Raw genomic sequence first — 20131 nt, 5'->3', positions numbered from 1 at the left:
AGAGAGACAGACAACAGGAGAGGAGAGCAATAGAGACAGACAACAGGAGAGGAGAGCAATAGAGAGACAGACAACAGGAGAGGAGAGCAACAGAGAGACAGACAACAGGAGAGGAGAGCAATAGAGACAGACAACAGGAGAGAAGAGCAACAGAGAGACAGACAACAGGAGAGGAGAGCAACAGAGAGACAGACAACAGGAGAGGAGAGCAATAGAGACAGACAACAGGAGAGGAGAGCAACAGAGAGACAGACAACAGGAGAGGAGAGCAACAGAGAGACAGACAACAGGAGAGGACAGCAATAGAGACAGAACTGAGGTGAGGTGAGCAACAGAGATAGTTCAGGATGATAACAAACAGTTCAGTATGACAGAGACAACTAATAGAAAGACAACTGTATGATTATAGAGTTTACATGTTCAAGGAAATATTGTATGATAATAGAAAGGTACACTTTAATTTAATTAAAGAAGTAACAAAGAACACATTTATTATCACAATTACATTGTGTTCCATGTCTTTCTCCATTGAATAAATAATGCCTAGTTGAATGGCTAAACAAGACAACTGTCTGGACAGTACTGCTAGAATTATTCACCTTACCGCTGCACAGATAGACAAAGGGTATAAGTCCATTCTGTTAACATTAGGTCTACTCTGCTAACAAAGACTATTCCAGTTGATTTGTCAGTTGTTGTGCATTATATTTTTGTTGTGTTTGCAGTTTGCCCTTTAATAAGTTATATATACAAATAATTAAGTTATATATATATTCTCATGCTAAAATCGACTGTAAATCCAGATTTTAAAGTTGATATTCTTCCCCGTGGAGCATGCCCACATAACCTGTGCCCCACCCAACATTTTTATCACCAGCCGCCACTGGTGCACACACAAGAAGCGTGCTAGGAACGGTATTTCCTTTGCTTTTAAGTAGCCATTTATGGATAACAACACTTAAGACCAGCTTATACCAACGTTTCGACTGGGCTTTTTTCTAATAAAACTTGCCATAAATATTTTGCTGTTAAAACAAGAGAATAACAAACAAAACACAATATATGCAGAGCTAACATTTAAATAAGTAAGCCTTGAGAACTGATGGTTCTGGAGCCTAATGGCCCTTAGGGCAGGAGGGCAGATCTCCTGTTTCCATAGCCTGAGGCGGCTTGATGTACAAGTACAACCCCTGGACATGACGCTGGTATGTCGCATGGTCTTACCCCCAATCCAACCCTTAATGCTGAGTGCCAAGCAGGGAGGCATCGGGTACCATTTGTATAGTCTTTGGTATGACTCGACTGGGGATTCGAACTCACAACCTCCCAATCTCAGGGTGGACACTCTAACTGCAAGGTCACTGATCTGGTCAGAGCAAACATTTGCTTATGAATATTGAATTGATCTATCACAGACTACCAACATTTTACTACAAATGAAAGGAAGCTCTCTTGAGTTGTAGCAATGAGTTACAACATTCTTGTTGGTTTAATACATGCTAATGGTTTATTACTAAATGCATTTTACAATTGTATTACATTAATTGTCTTAGTTGAAAGTGCATGGAGTTTCCTATTAATAATCTTATAGGGCATTTAGCTAGGCAATGGCGCCCTCTTGGTGACAGTATACAGTAGTCCCAGGTGTTGGTAACTTCCCTCTCCCTGCAATATGTATAAGCTGTATCACTAATCAATATTCAATGTAATCAATAAGCCATCTTTGGGGTACATTTAATTGATGTGTTGACCACTCGACTACTACTGCACATACCATCGTGTGCAAGATTCACATTCAGAATATGCTTATTAAAGATGACGTTTCATCAGTCACACATAACATTTCTGCAATGTGATTACATGACTCTGAGAATGACAATGTATATATCCGAATAAGCTGTTCAAGCTGCATTACAATTACTCCTATGGCTGGTGCGCAGTGTTGAATGGGTTTCCATGGTGCGAGGAGCGTGGGTGCGTACGACCCCCGTGTCTCCACCTCGGCAGCTGCGCATGTTATTTTTGGAAGAAGGTATTTCGGTGAGGTCTCGGCCATATATATAGAATGTCAATGTTCGTGTCTTGGAGTCACTTGGGGTGCCTTGTATTGATGTATTTAATGTGTGGAACACTTCGACCGATTAGCCTGAATGCAGGCTAGACATACACCCTGTCTCCCATATAAAACACAATATAGCCTATATAATTAGACCATAAGACATTAGACCATACTTTGAGAACATTTAATGTCCATACAATTAACATCTCTTTGGACAAAATGTTAGCCTATTTATAACGAATGTGTCATTATTAATGTGTTTAGGTATAATAACGATGCCATTTCAGCAACAGAGTGTGCTTCAGCATAAAATCACAATGCTATCACAATCACAAGCAATACGTGAGCTTAGAATGATAAGGTTCTATCTCCGTTTAGAATGATAAGGTTCTATCTCCGTTTAGAATGATACGGTTCTATCTCCGTTTAGAATGAGAAGGTTCTATCTCCGTTTAGGGTAGTTCAGAGATATTGAGCGTCAACGTTTTTTACATTCCATTATGTTCTGTGAGATGGAACCTTTGTATTTTATGAATTACTAACTCAAAAATGTCAACTTTTTTTTTTTTTTTAAATAACACCACACAGGCATTAATAAACACCTAATGGATCAGATTATGTAAAAAAAAAAAAACTCAATTTTGACAAAAATGGAGATAGAACCTTATCATTCTAACGTCACAAATAGCCTATTTATTATTATTATATCATATTAAATAGTTAATACTCTCAACATGTATCAACTGAAATGTTCATTCATTCATTCATTCATTTATTCATTCATTTGCAGACCCCAGCAATTTCCCCCAATGTTGCATCATTTGGCATTGGCACCATAGGGCCTAGCGTATTAGGGAAAGTGCGCATGCCCTGATATGTTCCGTTATAGCCGCTCTCTCTCTCCATTGGCGGAGTAACACGTTGCGCTCGCCACCAAGAACAACCCAGGCAGGCAGTAGCCTTATGTGAAGCACCCACGCTTGTCCAAGCCAAGGAACGGTCCAACTCACACTCTCCCTGTACTGATATTTCTGAAATATTATTTATTTTTTGCACGAAATGGAGAAGAAAAACGAAAGCAACGGGCACACAGTGATCAACTCTGTGTTGATTTCCTCCGACAAAACCTGCGAGATGATTTCTGAAAAGAAACGCTTCAAAGACCGGTTTATTGGCTTCATGAAACGGAATCTGCAGGTGATCTTGACGGTGTCCGGGGTGCTGGTCGGCGTGGGGCTGGGGATGATGGTCCGGAACATGGACCTGACCCGGGCGCAGATGACTTACTTCGCCTTCCCCGGAGAGATGCTCCTTCGGATGCTGAAGATGATCATCCTCCCCCTGGTCGTGTGCAGTCTGATCTCCGGGGCGGCCAGCCTGGACACCCGCTCCTTGGGGAAACTAGGGGGAATAGCGGTCTCCTACTTTCTGGTGACCACTCTCATCGCCTCCGGGATCGGCGTGGCTCTCGGGTTCATTATTCAACCCGGTGTGGGCGCCGGGGCTCTGAACACAAACAATCTGGTGCTGGAGAGCGTCAGTAAAGATAAGGAGACCACCGATTCGTTTTTAGATCTGGCAAGGTAATAATGGGATCATAATGTTTCATCAGATGTTTATTATTTCGGCAATTCTTTGTGAAAGTCTGAATGCTCTTGGAAAGGAATTAAAGCATTGGCGAGATCATGGCAAGTCGTGAGCTTAGAATTATACGGTTCTATCTCCATTTTTCTCAAAATTGAGTTTTTTACATAATCTGATCCATTAGGTGTTTATTAATGCCTGTGTGGTGTTATTTTTTAAATGTTGACATTTTTTAGTTAGTAATTCATAACACACAAAGGTTCCATCTCACAGAACATAATGGAATGTAAAAACTTTGACGCTCAATATCTCTGAACGACCCTAAACGGAGATAGAACCGTATCATTCTAAACTCACGAATTCTTTGTGAAAGTCTGAATGCTCTGGAAAGGAATTAAAGCATTGGCGAGATCATGGCAAGTGCATGGGTATAGATCAGTCACAATCTGATGAGCCTCTCATATCATCTGGTGCAATAGTTTATAGGTCAAGTGAAACACTTGACAGCTCCGACGCATGCCTAGGTACTCCAAGAACCAGCTTTTTTACTGCATGGCACTAAAAGAAAAAAGGAAAGCCTGCATGCTTCATGCATCATGAGGCTTTTTTTAATGGCAGCGGTGGAAAGAGAAATGTAATATTGAATCGTTCACTCATAATGTTGTAGACCTAAATATATGGAGAGAGAATTAGAGAGATAACGAGAGGGTCCTCTTCAATGCAATAATATTGTAGGCTACATGCAACCCATATTGGGTGCTCTTCAATGCAATAATATTGTATGCAACCCATATTGTACATGCAACCCATTTAACGTGGGAAACCCAGGATCTCACAGACTCACTTTGTGCGGTTGCTTGTCTGTGGGTCTGAGGGAACACTGACAGCTGTTAAAACAAGAGTCGTCTGCAGCCCAGAACAGCTGGCCCAGTTCACATGTGTCGCAAACAGTAAATGTGCCACTGTGCACTTGCACGACTGAACACTGTCACTATCAACATGTAAACGCTACGTCTAGGAATCGCAGAATCAAAATGAGCTGTGGCAATATTCTGTCTATTGTCTATTTGACAATTCCTTAAATAGCCTATCTGTCTAACTATTGAACATTTAAGACATATGAGAATGGAAGACAAAAGGAAACCGTTTTCTTCCTGTCACAAGGGCCACAGGTCCAGCTGTTTAAAAAAATAAAACTGTCACCAGTTAGTGAAAGAGTGCACACACATGGCTTCTCCAGATGGTTTGTCCTATTCAAGAGTGCAACTTCAGGCTATGTGTTTCCTGTGAAAGAGCTGTCACTCTATGCTGCCTCCTCATTAAAAACATTATTTAAATGATGAGTACCTTTGTTATCCTCCTTGATAAATGGGATAATTTTGTTAAGTAATCGTAACTTTAAAAATCAGCTCACAGTGCAAGGGGGCTTATCGAGTAAAAAAGCATGTTGATGGCAATGGTTGCTCTATAATCCAGTTTCTTACCCTTGTCCTATGATGCAAGTGAGTAGGTTAAAAGGGGTCAGAGTATGGAGTTCACTGAGTGTTCATCAGACTCCTAGAAAAGTGAGAGGCCAGCATTTGATTAACATGGCAAACAGTCTTAATATCCAAAAGCCATAGAACCAACGCAGAATATAGTCAATCATTTGTTGTAATTTGTGGTAAGTGTGCAGTTCTGTAGTTCATTACTGTGTCAGGGTAGCTTTCTGGTAGTTTATATCGACCCTATATCCTATTTGTTTTTTTGTTAATGATGAACTACAACACAGCTGCCTTGCGCCGAATCTCACAGCTAAAAAGGGCAAGGTGGGTTGAATTCTGTGAAATCTCATAGAATGACGCTGACGACAGCGTGTATTTACCATTCCACTGTTCAGTCTAGAATCCTGTTGATGTTGTGTAGTGTTGTGTTTGGGTTTTTCTAGACCTTGTGCAGGGCTTTGTGGTTGAGACTTCAACATTAGGTCTCAACATGTTATCTCAGGTCCTTGGTTGTTCCACAGTATTATGGCTGTCCCTTTCAAGGCTGATTTGTTTCCTATTGAATAGTTACTACTGTTTTGTCTGGTTTTTGTTTTTCTCCTACAGGAATTTGTTCCCATCAAACCTGGTGTCTGCAGCCTTCCGCTCTGTAAGTCCGAATATTTCTATTTATCTCTCCATTCCGCCCTACAGTTCATCAGAGTTATTTAGAGAATAACCCCCCCCCCCGGTCCCCCCCCACACACACACCCCGCACCCCCCGCACCCCAACACACTCCGCTCTTCAATTTTACCCACTATTAAATCCTGGCTGTAGTATTTACAGCTTCACGGCTTCTCTATAATGAAGAGACTCCCAGAGTAAAGAGTCTGCTGCCCTTCCTCTCATCCCCTCACGCCTCTTACCTTCCCCTCGCCAACCGTTACCATAGGGAAACCATTCCATTCCACAACAGCCTAGCAACCTAGTCTCGGCTCGCTGCTCTTTAACACGGCCTGGTGGCTGCGCCCGGTCCCCGTTTCCTAGAATGATGTGAGTGTCTGCTAAGGCTTAGAGAGGGGTCAGGAGGGTTCAGGGTAAGTAGAGGGACGCACACAGGCACACATACATACCCTCAGTGACCTCAGACGGACCCAAACCCAGTGAGTAACCCATGTCATAAAGTAGCTGTTGAGATCAATGTTAGAGAGCTTCAAAAGTGGAGCGAGGCTAGCGAGTGCAGTGTAGTGGTAGGGTTTCCCCTCTCTCCCTCTGGGCTCAAAGGCCTATATAGAGAGAAAGCTGCCTGGATGTGGTCCAAAAGGGGATTTATCCAAGAAAAGAGAGAGAGGGAGGGATTTACACAAGCTGATATTCTGCCCAAAATATGTCTCAGGCAGTCATCACCATGTGAGACGTTCTGGGCGCTGCCTCTGTCACCTGAATCTGGTGGTTGAGAACTCTATGAGGATTAGGCCGTCCAGGCCCGAGCATAGATTACCTTTTCTTGCTATGACTGACGGATAGATTATTGACTTACTTAGTCAAATATGACAGCAGCTGGGGAAAGCGGGAACAACTCGGCAACCAATCAAAATGTTCAGACTTTTATTTTTCAATAAATGTCAACGTTGTTGAAAATCAACGACACACCCGCTAGTCAAGCCAAAATATTGCAATGCAATGGATTCGGTGAGTAATCCCCCACTACCTAGTTAACTATAATAACATTACTTTACATTGTTAACAGGCTCACAAAACAAGCAGCGTTAGTTGACTAGCGAGAGTGTCGTTGATTTTCAACAACGTTGACATTTATTGACATTTTTCAGAATAAAAGTCTGAACATTTGGTCAAGTTGCCGACTTGTTCCCGCTTTCACCAGCTGCTGTCTCAAATGCATACACGTCGCTTTGGATAAAGGCATCTGCTAAATGCCCAAAATGTAAATGTATGTGTGTGTGTATGTGTGTGTGTGTGTGTGTGTGTGTGTGTGTGTGTGTGTGTGTGTGTGTTGCCCACAGTGTTGATTGTGTGTTGTGCTGAATGAGTGGCAGGCATGGGGGGTCTCTGAGAGAGAGACGTGGGATTCAATGGCGGAGGGGAGAGAGGAGGTCACTGTTATTGTCAGTGTAGTGTAGTCTGCCAGGTCCTCTCCAGCACCACTCTAAGGCGGCTTTGTTACTGCGCTGGCACAGAGCCCAACGAGGAACACTCCGTTCTGACTAAAATGACTAACTTTATTAGCATAGAGAAATACTTAGCAAACTGGCATACAAGAAATGAGAGATGTTGGGTCTGGTTTACAAACAGGTTTCGGTATCTGTTATTTGTATTTAGGGAATTTAACAACATAGAAAATGATGGGGAAAATAAGGAAGAAGCTCTAGAATGTAGAAAAAAATACAATTTAGTTATTTTAGCTTGTGCTTTTGTCTTCCTTGTTCCCTCCTGAAAAATAACATGCAAATGCTAATGACATGAAGCAATAACATATAATTAGTTAATTGTTTATGAAAGAATGATATGCTTCCAAATCATAATATGTTTCTTGTCTCTCCCTCTGTTTGTCACAGTATGCAACCGACTACAAGATGGTCGCCGTGGGAAATAACACCAATGGAACCACTATCTATCAGAAGGTACAGTACCGGACAGACAGACAGACCGTGAAGTCAGTCACACCATAATAACATCCCTCGGGCCAGGTTATTGGAACACAAAAGCTCATTTAAAATTGTTTACATAATCATTAATATATGGCATACAGTATATCACATGATCACTTGTAACGACTATCTGTTCCACTGCAGACCGTTATTCTAAAACAGAAGTAGCGATTGCCAAACCCCCTGGTATCATTCTGTTGAAAATGGTTGGAGAGGCTATGAATGGACATTTTTATTTCCACGGCTCTGATATCCTGTACAAAACCAGACAGCTCTAAGATTCACTAGGGTGGAATAGTAGTACAGTAGGTCAAATAGACTGTTCAACCATTTAGTTCATGAACAGCATTTTTGCTCAGAGTCTGTTATTTGGTCATCTGTTTGGAAAAGCAAAAGAATACGGTCTACATGGACGTTGAGAGAGGAGACTATGCACACAGATAACCCGAACGTACGTGAGAAGTAGCACAGAAATCAAACACATGACTCAGACTCAGGTTCAGACCCCAGGGTTAACTGATGTTACAAGATCGTGAGTAAATAAACTCTTGCTGTGTCAGTAAAAATGGCTGCCTGTTTGGAAAGGTTAGGAATGCAATATCGAATCACTTCATAGACCTTTATTTATTTACTTATCAGCCCAGCTACCAGCCCCCTCTCCTCATTAGAAGAGGAAGTACTTATTTGTTTATTTTTTAAAGCTTAATGTCACACTGAAAAAAACTTTATTTGAAGTAAATTTATTGTGAAAAAAAAAGATCTGTCATTAAGAAATAATTATTTCTAACAAAACCATGTGTGCCACAATTATTGGCACCCCTGCATTTAATACTTTGTACAACCTCCCTTTGTCAATAAAACAGCACTACTCCTGTAACATCTAATAAGGTTGGAGAATACAGAGCAATGAATCTGAGAGCATTCCTCTTTACAGAATCTCTCCAGATCATCCAGGGTCCTCGTCCTCTCTTGTGCACTCTCCTCTTCAGCTCAGCCCACAGGTTGTATGTATACCATAGAACACAGTTCCAGTTAGAGTTCCAGTAGCGTTTAGCATGCTCCAGGCGCTTACGTTTGTGGTGAAATGACCAGAAAGTATTTTTTCTGGCATGACTTCCAAATGATTTGTTGCCATGGAGGTGGCGTCTAATGGTAGTTTTGGAGACTTAGATTAGGTAACCCCCAAGATGCTACTCTCCTCTGCAATCACCTGATATTTATACCCCAGTGAAACAGGAAGTCGTGGATTACTGCTTGAAAGTTCCTAAACACTCTGATCAACTTTTTCGCAGAATAAATTTACTTCAATTAAAGGTTGGATGTTTAAATTGTCTTCCCTTTTTTTTTTTTTTACTAATCTTTACCAATAATTGTGGAGGGCGCTGTCCATGGACCATTAAGATACCAGTGCATGTCCAATATTAAAGTCCATTCCATTATATATTATATACTGTATATATGCCATTTAGCTGACACTTTTATCCAAAGCGACTTACATTGCAATGAGTGCATACATTTCAGTATATATGGTCCCAGCAGGAATCAAACCCACAACCTAAGCATTGTTAGCACCATGCTCTACCAACTGAGCCACAGAGGACCACCATAATCAACTGCAGCATTCATGGAGACCCTTTATCTCAATGAAACCAAACCAAACCATTCTGTAGCAATTAAGACAAGAATGTCCCTCCTCTTCTGTGTTGGTTCAGTTACATCATGTGTCATAAAGGGCTTATTTAAGCCAGGCCAGATGTAGTAGCTGGCCAGCTGAGAGGTCGGTGTGACCAGCCTCCCAGGGCTTCTGTGTGGGGGGGGGGAAAGAGACGGTGTTATTACAAAGAGGGAACACTGGCACGGTCTGAGGATGGATTCCCAGTGCATCGCTAGGCTTTGTTCTGGTCCACTCAGACGTAGCGTTGGCTTAAATGGCTCAGTGCGGGGCAGGATCGAGGTGGCCACTCTCCTCTGGTGTACTACTATTGTACTAGAAGAAGGGCTATAGTGGCTATGCTCTCCCAGGATGCTTTTCAGAAAATCGGAATGTCTGAAGGGATTAATCATAGGCCTTTCTAGCTTGCAGTTGCCAAGAATGAAACGTTTGTAGTCTTATAGCGCTCATAGATTGACTCAACTACATCTTCTAAGAGACTAAAAATCACTACTCTTTGAAGACTACAGTATGGGAGGAAATGATTAGAGGAAGTTGATTCCTTGATTGGTCTGTAGATGCCTCTTTGTGGACATTGGTCACATTTAAGACAGCTTAAAGTCAGAAAAGAGCTATTCTGTGATGTCCTTTACCTCTCACAGGGGGGGGTGAAGGGGGAGCATCTCTGAAAAAGAGGAAAAATCGATGCTAGCTTTCGTGTACTGTATTTCCAAACGAAATAAATGCTGCACGTTCAACCACACTCCTTTGCTAGTTTAAAAGTCATGATATTTGCTGGAGAAAAAAAGGATAATTGTTGACAGATTTATTGATTTCATGCTGGTTTCAGTAGTCTCACCCTGCTCTCCCCAAGTCCTCAGAATCACCCGGGTTCTGGAAATACAATGCCCAAAAAAAGAATCACCAGTGCTTGAGCCCCCCAAAAAAGTCTGGAGTGAGACCGGGACTCTCCTGGGAAAAGCGCAATCTGTGCCAAAGAATGAGCCAGGCATCACTGTCTGACAGGTTGGAACAAGAGGGGGGATTCAGCGACAGACTAGCCCTGTCCCCTCCGATCCTCCTCACCCTCTCTGTCCTCCGTCCCTTTGCTGGACTTATGGACACCTGACTAATACCTGACCTTTTAAGAAATGTCAGGGACACTCTCCCTGAACTAACTTAGGCCTATGTGCCTTTACGGCCTATGCCTTTAAGGGCACACTAGTGTTGGTGTTCCAGTTGGGATTTGAACTCTCGACCTACTGATCACCAGTCCAACTCACTATCCAGAAGACCACCACTGTCTACCTCTGATATGGCTCTGATATGGTTTCTGTTGGGTCGTAGGTCCCCTTCGGTACAGACACAGATGGCATGAACATCCTGGGTCTGGTCCTGTTCGCCATGGTGTTCGGGGTGGCACTGAGGAAGCTGGGAGAAGAGGGCGAGGAGCTTATCCGCTTCTTCAACGCCTTCAATGAAGCCACCATGGTGCTGGTGTCCTGGATCATGTGGTAAGTACTCGCCTATATGTGATAAACTCCCAGATCAGTTCTATGCACTTTGAGATTGATCAAATAAAAAGCAATTTGCACGTAGGCTTCATTGTTTTTCATTGTTTCCCCGGACACAGATTAATTAAAACAACTCCTGGACTGAAAATCTTATTTGTAATGGTGAATGACAATGAATGGTGTATGAAGGTGATTTCTAGTCTAGGTTTAATTTTAATTTCACGATTGGTTAAAAATCTTTTTCACTGAAGCTATATTTTTCAAAGCTCCAACAAAGGCACTAAAAATAAGTATTTTAAACTAGTATAGTACCCATTATAGTGATGCAGGTCTTTAGATTGAGAACAAAATTGAGGATGTATTTTGTGGACACATTTGAGTTCTTCTGTTCACGGTTTCCAGTTTGTCCATATCTTTCTTACAGTCAAGAAAAATCACAACAAGTGTCTTTACCTTTCTATAACATGCAATTTACATAAAAAATATCGATCTGTTTAAAAAAAAAATCTGAACCCATCCTTTAATCTAGGTCTGGGAAAATGGCCCATTATATTATTTGACATGCGATAAATAGATATGTACTGTATACATTTGGTATTAAAATAAGATGCCTGCTTTAGACTTGGGAGCTGCCTACTCAGGTGGTTTTTGACACTTTAGTGTTTCTCCACATGTTTATTTCTCAGGTATGTTCCCTTCGGCATCATGTTCCTGGTGGGCAGTAAGATCGTAGAGATGGAGGACGTGGTTCTACTGGTCACTAGTCTAGGGAAGTACATCTTCGCCTGCATCTTGGGCCACATCATCCACGGGGGCATCGTTCTACCCCTCATCTACTTTGGCTTCACCCGCAAGAACCCGTTCAGCTTCCTGTCTGGCCTCATTACCCCCTTCACCACCGCCTTCGCCACCTGCTCCAGGTACGACATCACTTCCCAGTAAAACTGTTACATCATGACAATACAGTCAGGCTACACCTGCTTCAAAGGACAGTGACATGACTAGGTATAACTTACTTCAGATAAAACACCGTTACATCGCAATATAGTCAGGCTTAACAACCTTCAGGTAAAACTGGTGGTGGTGGAGGTTGTTATAACATTTTCATTTGACATTTTTAGCATTTAGTTGACGCCTTCATCCAAAGCGACTTACAACAAATCGTGACGTTAGAATTATAAGGTTCTATTTCCATTTTTGAGTTTTTTACATAATCTGATCCATTAGGTGTTTATTAATGCCTGTGTGGTGTTATTTCTAAAATGTTGACATTTTTTAGTTAGTAATTCATAACATACTAAGGTTCCATCTCACAAAACATAATGGAATGTAAAAACTTTGACGCTCAATATCTCCGAACTACCCTAAACGGAGATAGAACCATATAATACTAAGCTCACGAAATACATTTAACTAAGTAAGTGAATCATCTATCCGCCAGTCAGAGCAGGAAAAGGTTATCTATGCTCGGGCCTGGGGGCCATTGGAAGTCGTGCTAGAAGAAGGACGGATTTTGGAAGGGAAGGAGAGAAGGGATACCGGTCTGTAGTTGTGGACAGAGGATGGGTCAAGGGTTGGTAATCTTGAGGAGAGGCTTGACTCTGGCTATCTTGAAGGCAGCTGGGACAGATCCTGTTGATAAGGAGGAGTTGATTATTACGTTGGTAAGGTAAGGAAGGATGTCAGAGGAAATGGATTGGAGAAGAGGGGAGGGGATTGGGATGGAGAGGGCAGTAGGTTGCCCGCGTAGGTGTGATCAGTGTGAGAATCTCATCAGGGGAGAGGGGGGGGGGAAAAGATGAGACAGAGTGTAGTACAGAGTCTGGAGGGGGTGTTAGCAGCGTTGGTAGGAGGAGGAGAAAAAGTGCTGCTAATGTCATCGACTTTTTTTTCCGAAGTAGGTGACAAAGTCATCGGCAGACAGGGAGGAAGGAGGAAGGGAAGGAGGTGGGTTGAGGAGTGTGGAGAATATGGAAAACAGTTTCCTAGGATTAGAGGCAGAAGAATGTATTTTGGAATGATAGTAGGATTCTTTAGAAGCTCAGGCAGAGGGGACGTAGTTGGAGAGGAGAGAGTCTGGCCGGTTTTGTCTACTTGTTCACTTTCATACAACACAATAAAGCCTTTCTTACTTTGGTTTAACTAGTATGACATCACAAACATTCAAGTGATAGTCATGCAAAGATAATGCGTTGCTAGAAAGGGTTAGGTAGGGGGCTACGAAATTGAGCATGCGCATGACAGGCTCTATTTTGATTGATTTAATATTATTTTTCACCAAAGACAAATTAATGCAGTTGATTAATGCAGTCTATGATATAGTGATGCTGCCTCAAATGTATGATATCAACCAAATTGACAGCCAATATTCACAAAACCAACCACTTCTCAGCACAGACCAACAGCTCAAGCCCACTAACAAATCAGTGAATGTATTATTAGAAAGAAAGCTAATGCTATGCAATCCTGTATTAGCTACCAGGGTTACAGAGTCTCTCTGCTGTAACCTAAACCTTTGAAAAATTCCTACCAACGTCAATCTACAGACTCTGGACTTAACTCTTAATCCAGGAGCTGGAAGGACATTTTTGTAGGGGTTTTAACTCTGTGTTCTTGGTTTAGGAACAGAGAGAGGTTGCAGATCAGTAATGCTTTTTCTTGGCGTAGCTGTCAGTGGCTTGACTCTTCCACCAAACTGTTTGTTATACTCCTTAAACTACAGATATGTAATTAAAACCTAATGCTATTTTCAAGCAAAAATTATATATTTGCTCCATCATTTACATGTGTAGTGTCCCAGACCAGTATGTCTAAATCATTGCCCAAACACTATCTTGCTTGTCTTTAAACATTTTACATTTTACATTACATTTTGGCATTTAGCAGACATTACAACAAATACATTTCTTAGTAACAATTAAGTAAGTAAGTGAATCATCTATCCATCAGCCATCGCAAGAAAAATAATCTCTGCCTGGGCCAGAGGCCATTGGCAGTCATAATGCTAGTTTTGACGTTTTTATTTAAGTTATTACGTTTTTGTTTGTTTGTTAATGTACAGTAGAGAAACTGAACAGGGAGATGGCGAGGTTTCAGGAGTGTCAATGAAGGTGTAGCCTGAAGAGATGGGTCTTCAAGGGCAGATAGGGAGTGACTCTAAGCGGAGGGGAGCTCGTTCCACCAGTAGGGTGCGAGGACGGTGAAAAGCCGTGACCTACTAAACGCTCCACTCAATGAGCCCCACTCACTTGTTAAGGTTTTTTATGCACATTACTCACCCGCTTAGTTTAGTTTTTATGGTCAATAAACCTGTTCCCTCTCAACATGGTCAACATTGACACTGAGAGAAGAATGGGTAGACACACGGAAAAGGACAAGAAAGTAAGAATAAGAAGAAACAAACAGCTCAGTATGGCACGTATGTAGGGTACAGATCCTAGGGTTAGGGAAAAATACTCTTTAAGAATAAGGTCAGTAGTAAATTAACTTGTTATCAATTAACTGATACATATACAGTAGATACAAATCTGTAAATGAAATCCCTCTATAGCCTCTCTCTTCCTCTCACCTTCTGTCTCTCCCTCTCTCGACACTCTTCTCTCTCACCCCACTGCTCTTTCCCCCACTCTCTTTCCCTCCCCATGCTTCACTCTCTTGGTGTGCTGGTGGTGGGGCGGGCTGGGTGTGTGGGGCGGCGGGGGCTCCCCGGGGGGGGTGTGGGGGTCCACCGCTGGGTGCTGGTAGGCAAACTGGCTAGTAGTCTACCATAGTAGCTCTATGTGTAGAGGGCTGCAAGGGAATTTTTCCTGGCTACATAGTGTACAGGTTTTTACTTTTGCCTGCTTGCGGCTCTGTCAGTATGTAAAGCGCATTGAGTTGCATCTTGTAAGAAATGCGCTATACAAATAACATTTGATTTGATTTGATTCGATCTTCCTCCTCAGCTCGGCGACGCTTCCTTCCATGATGAAGTGTGTGGAGGAGAACAACGGCGTGGACAAGCGCATCAGCCGCTTCATCTTGCCCATCGGTGCCACTGTCAACATGGACGGGGCCGCCATCTTCCAGTGTATCGCCGCTGTGTTCATCGCCCAGCTCAACAACGCAGAGCTTAACGCTGGCCAAATCTTCACCATCCTGTGAGTTGGGGGAACAGTTGACATAGTTCAGTTTCTCATGCTGATTGTCTCCTGACAATATGAGGAGTAGGAGTATCTTGAAGGGTCAGCAGTTGAACATGAACCATGAAGAATGATGTCTACAAGTGCCTGGTGTTGGGTAATAGGTTAGGGTTGGAAGGGACAAGATAGAGTACAGCCTCACTGTACAGTATAGCAGCCTGCATCTTTCTCTGTTACCTAGGGTTGAGTGAAGGCCCTGAATCAGGATGAGTGGTACTGCAACTAGCTTTACCACTAAGAAATACTAGTACCACTTGTCTTGAACCTTATGTCCTGTCCTTATATTAGCTCAGAGCTAATATAACTTAGAGTCAGACATCTGCTATAAATAACACTTTTTTTCATCCTAAACCAACATTTCTTGTCTTATGTTGAGATGGAAAGCAAGATTATTGTTATGGTCCTGGTACGATATATCACACAACATCATAAATGAGTTGAACAGTAAAGTCTTGCGTTATCAGGCTTCCTCCTGCATTCGTTTGGAAGTCAATGTCATGTCTGTAATTTTAAATTGACTGACTTATATAGCGCCTTATTCCAAAGTGCTTTACAATAGCCTCTCATTCACCCATTCACACACATTCACACACCAATGCTGACAAGCTACCATGCAAGGCGCTGGCCCGCTCATTGGGAGCAATTTGGGATTCAGTGTCTTGCCCAAGGACACCTCGAAATGTGGCCAGCCGGGGTTTGAACCGCCGATCTTGCGATCGTTAGACACCGACTCTACCTCCTGCGCCACAGCCGCCCCTCAACGTTATGTTGCCGTGATGTCGTAGTCGTAACGCTCCCCTGACCATTGCCGTGTGTTGTGTTGTGTTCCCACAGTGTGACAGCCACTGCGTCCAGCGTTGGCGCGGCGGGTATACCAGCCGGTGGCATCATCACCATCGCCATTATCCTAGAGGCCATCGGCTTGCCCACCAACGACTTGTCGCTCATGCTTGCTGTTGACTGGATCGTGTGAGTAACACACAGACACGCACGCACGGCACACGCACACCCTTCCATACTGTATGTTTACATGTTATATTATTACTGACATAAACTGGACACACTCACAATTTATCGACTGTCAGACAAACAACAAATACTGTATACATTGGGTAAATTGAAGACCAATCTGTTGCATTCCATTACCATAACAGCCTACTGTACTATACCTGTATCCTGTAGCATAAACCTTCAGTAGGCCCACAGTAGTACATAAATAGATGTGCTGTACATAGCAACTGTGCTTATGTTTCCAGAGATATAGAGTATAATGTGTACAGTGCCTGTGTGCATGTAGCGGTGCCGACACATTCTTGTGTCGTGTGTGTGATGACGCGTATGTGTGTGTAACGTAACGTGTGTTTGTGGGCATTAGGGACCGCACCACCACAGTGGTGAACGTGGAGGGAGATGCTCTGGGGGCAGGGATCCTCCACCACATCAACCAGCAGGAGATGAAGAAACAGCAGCAGCAGCAGGAGACCCAGGAGCTGGCGGAGGTCCGGGTGGAGGCAGTAGCCAATACCCAGGCAGAGGAGGAGACCTCCCCGCTCGTCACGCACCAAACCCCGGGGAGCCCACACCACACGGAGACCCCGGAAGCCGCCGAGTCTGTCCTGTGAACTCTGTAAATATTGTCCCCCCCGGCTCTCCTTTCTCTATGGTAACGATATGGCTGCTGACACGATACTGAATTGATTCCTTCATACCTGAAGAGTTCACCAAATCATTTCACCTCTTGAAGAAAGGGTGTCATAGCAAAAATTATTGAGGCGAAATACGGTGTTGGTTTGTACTGTGGTACCTGATATTTAGAGTTTTCTAAGTCTTAAGACTTGAATCTTCCGAAACTGATTATTGACCAATGGGTGCGTTCATAAATACGCTCCAAAAGAGCGCCAGAGCGCACGTGGAGTGTACGCTCTGATCGTTTGGAAATTTAGAGCAGTCTGCGCGCCCCTGTTCGAAAATTCTGAGCAGGGTGCTCTGGGAGCACTCAGAGCACACACTGGGCACTCTGACTGAAAAGACAGTTTATCCAAGCATTTGAAAATTCCAATCTAAAAATGGTGGAGGAAGTCGTCGCCAAATGCGTGGGATGCACCTTGATTGGTCCTCTAGCCAGTATTATTCAACACGCATCTATGTTTGTGTAACAAAACAGGTAATAGTCATGCCTATACATGGGATGAATTAACGTTCATATGAATTAATTTTAAAAGATGAAAATGGCAACATCTTTGCTGCCATCTTCGCTGTCAATACTGTCAAGAACTGCTGCAAAATTGTTGGCCGCTAGCAAAATGATGTTATCGTTGGTGTCCGCCATGTTTACAGTTTTACAGATTTTTTTTAAACTGAACGTTCGTAAATTAACTGATTTCAGAGCACTCTATGACGTCGAAACCAGAGTGCTCAGAAATCAGAGCAGATTTTCAGAGTGAATTTACGAATGCACCCAATGTATCATTTGTGGTAAGAGTGTGCTTTTTCACATCAATTCCAAATTGAACTATCACTAGGTTGAAGCCATTGTGAGCTCATAGGAAAGATAGTGAGGAGAATTATTGACAAACTGACCAGGAGTTTGTTTGTCTGTTGGCTATTGATACTCCATCTAGCATGTGAAACATTAACCCCTCGGAAAAACAAAAGTCAGGAAAAAATGTGCTTTGTTATTAACTTTTTAAGAGTTTTCTGAATTCTAAACTGACTGATTACAATTGGCAAACTATGGCATAGACAATATTGGATTTGGGACCATAGGGATGTGTGTCTACTACTGTAAAAGGACGTTTGCAGGTTAGTTCAGGCATTATATGGTTGTGAACACACTCCATTAGCCCCAAATGTTTACATAGTAAAGCCAACAAGGGCTATCCTTCTTTTCTTTTGAGTGTGCTCAACCGGAAGGTAGATTCGGCGAAACTGACATCTTTGAATACCACAGGAAGACTTCCTGTTTACAAACATCAACATCAGAATTAAAAATCTGCCATGGCTTCTGACCAATCTGCCAAGCTTTCTGATGTTCTGGATGTTTATACGCAGGAAGTTGACCCATTGGGTATCATTATGTTGTATTCTGTATAGCTTCAATGTGATAGTCCTGTCAAAAAATATCTAACTTTGTTGAACTTTTACAAACCTCAAAAGTGGTCTAATGTCAGGAAGAGTCCACATTTTGGTTGTATAGATCCAGACGTTGATCCAGAAGGAGTGGTATCTTTAGTCACATCAATAATGCCCCAGAACCCTGTTACCGTGGGCCCCTTTTATCACAAAAACAAACTTAATTGTTTTGGTGAAACAATGAGGGGAATCTTCTAGAAAAGGAAGCATTCTGAGGCATGAACATTGTTGATTATTAAAGGTATGTTCTCGTGAATATATATGATTGACAAGGAAAGGTATGAGTAAAACAGTCTGTCTGTTGGATATGGAGGAAACTGCCAAAGTTCTCATACTGTAGTTAGCAGTAAGTTAGCAACTTTTTTTCTTGTTGCAGGATGTAAGAATGGAAATAATAATTAGGATACAAAAGTATTTAACACTGACACCTAGAGGCCAAATGCCTTATTGTTATAGAGTGCTCTCATGAGTATGGAGTCTGTTTGGGGCCCAAACCAATGTGGCCAGTATCTTCTTTGTAAACACCTATGGAGTCGGTGAATAATCTATCATGCTGTTGATTATGCCATCCTTGATTTACCTGTGATTGTGCATGTAATAGTCTGGGTAATCATGAAATGAAACAGATTTGAGGTATTATAAATGGAAGGTTGTCTATTGCGGGAAAAAATATGTTTTATATTGACATGTTTTGAGGGAATGAAGTGAAGGTCTGTGCTCCAACGACTTTGACGAGGTGCATGCCATTCTCTCCATGAACAAAATATCATACTTTATTTTATCAATATTAATGCGTTTTCAGTCAATATTTCAGTTTTCAGTCAACATGTTTTGATATTGTTAGAATAAAGTGTATTATTTTGATGTTGAAATATATTGTCAGAAGATGTGGGAACTCCAGTCATATCTATAACAATGTTACATTCGAAATCAATCTGTTATAACAACGTTATTGTGAGCAACATGTTATGGTCTGACAGTGGACTATGTGTGTCTTCAATCCAGAAACTGGTTGTAAAAAAAAAAAGAGTATATCAATATTCTGTCTTCACTCACCATGATCATGGGGTATCTTTCTACTTTTACCGGGGGTTGAGTTTTTTGACTGTATTGTGAGAATATGTGAAATTCATCTGGAACAATCACTATGTACTGTAAGCTATATGAAGGACTTCATTCATTTATTTTAATTGCATGTTTTTATAATTTGTATTTACAAACAGAAGACCTTTTCTCTAAAAAATTTAGCTGCAAAATCTGTTTTTTATTAACATGTTTCTAATGACTTCCTCTGATGCTGTTTTTCTTAAAGCCTAAGTCCTACATTACGGGATCTATTCAATTTTTTTGTGTTTCCATGGGGATAACTCTGTTGCTATTTTTGATTGTGCCAATGTCCATCTGTATAATACAGCTGACTCTAGTTTCCCTTTGTCATTTAACATTAAATGTGCAACAATGTGTCTTTCATGCAATCAAAGTAATGTACTGTGTTGATTGATGAGGGTGAAGAGTGTGAAATTATGGAAAATACTTTTGTTAGGGATAGTACACAAAAAATACAAATTAAAACAAAAAACCATAATCTCTTAGAAAAAATGGTACCCACTATTTGTCATGTAGCTCATCACCAATGGCTAAATAGTACCCTTACCCTAACCGTAACTCTTACTCTAACCTTAACAATAACTCTTACCGTTATATATACAGTATGTGACACGTTCTAGTGATTTAGTCCGCATGTTGAGAATTGTGAAACCTCGCAAACGAGCCAAACAAGTCTTGTGAAAAAAAATTGCATATGACCAAAATGTAAGTGTTGAAGAGTTTGAGTTTGAGTGTATGAAGCTTGATGTGATTGTAAAACTACATCCTGA

The 20131-nt window shown here is 41.9% G+C and overlaps 1 protein-coding gene across 1 annotated transcript; it reads left to right on the top strand.

Annotated features, from left to right (window-relative positions):
- The first annotated feature begins 3024 nt into the window (after positions 1 to 3024).
- slc1a4 (solute carrier family 1 member 4) lies at positions 3025 to 19873 on the top strand. Its single transcript, XM_080549186.1, has 8 exons — positions 3025 to 3642; positions 5734 to 5776; positions 7684 to 7749; positions 10775 to 10941; positions 11628 to 11861; positions 14886 to 15080; positions 15957 to 16091; positions 16498 to 19873. The coding sequence occupies exons 1-8, from the start codon at positions 3119 to 3121 to the stop codon at positions 16742 to 16744; spliced, it is 1611 nt and encodes a 536-aa protein (XP_080405312.1). The 5' UTR covers positions 3025 to 3118; the 3' UTR covers positions 16745 to 19873.
- Positions 19874 to 20131: the final 258 nt, after the last annotated feature.

The sequence above is a fragment of the Nansenia antarctica genome (assembly GCF_963989245.1).
Source record: "Nansenia antarctica genome assembly, chromosome: 19".
Classification (NCBI taxonomy): domain Eukaryota; kingdom Metazoa; phylum Chordata; class Actinopteri; order Argentiniformes; family Microstomatidae; genus Nansenia; species Nansenia antarctica.
The sequence above is the reverse complement of the archived record's forward strand: the minus strand, read 5'-3'. Positions and strand labels throughout refer to the sequence as shown.